Source organism: Chrysochloris asiatica, unplaced genomic scaffold (assembly GCF_000296735.1).
Source record: "Chrysochloris asiatica unplaced genomic scaffold, ChrAsi1.0 scaffold00069, whole genome shotgun sequence".
Lineage (NCBI taxonomy): Eukaryota > Metazoa > Chordata > Mammalia > Afrosoricida > Chrysochloridae > Chrysochloris > Chrysochloris asiatica.
Window position 1 is genome coordinate 15,617,843 of NW_006408587.1, and position 2,473 is coordinate 15,620,315.

The 2,473-nt window shown below is 39.0% G+C and overlaps 1 protein-coding gene across 1 annotated transcript in view; it reads right to left on the minus strand.

The window, feature by feature from the left end:
• The window catches only part of INVS (inversin), a 238,392-nt gene that overhangs the window by 48,257 nt on the left and 187,662 nt on the right, over nt 1-2,473 (minus strand). The window contains 2 exon segments of the mRNA XM_006864745.1: nt 273-379; nt 2,206-2,435. Of these exon segments, the coding sequence (XP_006864807.1) occupies nt 273-379; nt 2,206-2,435 (337 nt within the window).

Genomic DNA, 2,473 nt, shown 5'->3' on the forward strand with positions numbered 1-2,473 from the left:
GTCTAAAGACCCTAGCTGCTCCATCTCTCCAAGTCATCGTCTCTGCCTCCATCTCAGCCATCACTACTTCTCTGGGTAGGGTCACGCTCTCCGCTCTTCTCCCTTGATGGTTCCAGGGACTTCTGCTCCTAGACTGAAAGTTAATCACTTCCCTCCTTGCTACAAAACATCTACCTTTACATTTCCAACCCTCACAATCAGTCCTGATAACAATTATTCACTATTGTATTACAAGACACCTATCAAGTATAGTCTTTTTACCATACACTCACCTTTCTTCATTGTTTTCCATCTGATTCGGGAAAGCAGCAAAATCTAGTAGTAATTTAATGGCATCAAGGTATCCATTGTTACAGGACCAATGCAAAGCTGTTCTTCCCTACAAGCAAAAATAAAATCCAAGTACACCTGGAGTGTGTATTTTTGGACCTATGATAACTTTTGCGAACTCAAAAATGTAAACAATTCTCCCCAAAACTGATTCATTACAAAAGAAAACATATTAAGTATACAGTAGGAAAAAATGGGTGGCATTGTAACAAAAATGATCAAAATTAACACTACCTTAAGAGGTATCATATGCCTTCAGAATAACCTGAGAATTATTCAATATCACTTATGAAATATTCAAAACAAAAATGTAATTTAATTAAGAGGAAACACAGGATGAACCCAAGTTCATTAAAATTCAATAAAACACATGGCCTATATTTTAAAACAATTCCAATGACATGAAAGATAATTAGTAAGGCATGAAACACTACTAGAGATGAAGAAGATATTTCGTAATGTTAAAAGGAAAATATCACAATCCTAAATCTACATGTTGTTGCTATTGTTAAGTGCCATCAAATTGGTTCAGACTCAGAGTGACCCTGTATATGGTTTCCAAGAAGTGGCTGGTGGGTTTGAACTGCCAACTTTGCGGCTGGCAACCTTGTGCTGATCCTACAGGAGTCCTATGCAACTAATAATGTAGTTTTCAACTATATAAGGTAAAATTGACAAAGCTAAAAGGGAAGATAGTCAAATCCATAATCAACATTGGAGATTTTAACTCATCTTTTGTAATAGATGATGGTGGTGGTGGTGGCTATGTGCCATGGAATCGGTTCTGACTCACAGCAACTCTGTACAGGGTTTCCGAGGCTGTAAATATTTATGGGAGCAGAAAGCCTCATCTTTCTCCCATGGAACAGCTGGTAGTTTTGAACTGCTGACTTTGAGATTAGCAGCCTGATTCATAAGCACTATGCTACCAGAGTTTCTTTGACGGAACATACAAAAGAATGTTGATGACTATTTTAAATGGACAAAGTATTTGTAAAATCATGTTTATATGTACATATACACACATATTTGGACATATTGTCCGGAGGGAACAGTCGCTGGAGAAGGATGTCATGCTGGGTAAGGTGGAGGGTCAGAGAAAAAGAGAAAGACCCCTAACGAGATGGATTGGCCAGGTGGCATCATTGATGGCATCAAGTGTGGCAGTGGTAGTGAGGTTGGCCCAGGATCGGACATTGTTTCATTCTGCTGTGCATGGAGTCGCTATGAGTCGGTTCCAACTCAATGGCACCTGACAACAACAACAACAATACACACATAAATACATTTGTTGTTGTTGTTAAGTGCTGTCGAGTCCTTTCCAACTCATAGTGACCACGTATAGAGTTTCTGAGGAGTGGCTGGTGAGTTTGAACGGCTGACCTTGTGGTTCAATCCGACCTTGAAGTTGAGTGCTTATCCTATGGCACCACACCGGGACTCTTATATATATTTTCTGTAATTTTATATGTTATAAAGTGATTTCCATTCTGTAAGATTAAATTATATATAAATATAGACAGATACTAAGGAGCTCTGGTAGCGTAGTGGTTACGAATCGGGCTGCGAACCTTAAGGTCAGCAGTTTGAAACTACCAGCTGTTCTGCAAGAGAAAGACGAGGCTTTCTGCTCCTGTAAAGATTTATAGCCTTGGAAACCCTGTACAGGGTCACTATGGGTCGGAACCGACTCGACAGCATTTAACAACAACATAGACAGATACTGGATGAGATCATGGACAAGTAAAAATAATTTATGACTAACAGATGGATTTCTGTGTGACCATTTAGTAAACTATTGTTTTAAAATAAAGACGGAATATTCTAAAAATTCTGAAAAAACGTAACTGAATTGAAAAGATGTGGGATTCCTACCTCTTTGTCTTGAATGTTGGGGTCTGCATTATTTTCCATGAGCACTGCCATACAGTTGATATACCCCCCATATGCAGCACATTGCAAAGGAGTTCTTCCTGCATAATCTTGCACATTTGGGTTGATCTTATTTTCTATCAGTATCTGGCAAACGTTGGCATTTCCTCCCAGTGCTGCCCAATGTAGAAGAGAATGTCCACCTTGGTCCACTAGATCTACTCTTGCTCCACCTGGAAAAGCAAAACCATAATGAATATAGCTAATATAT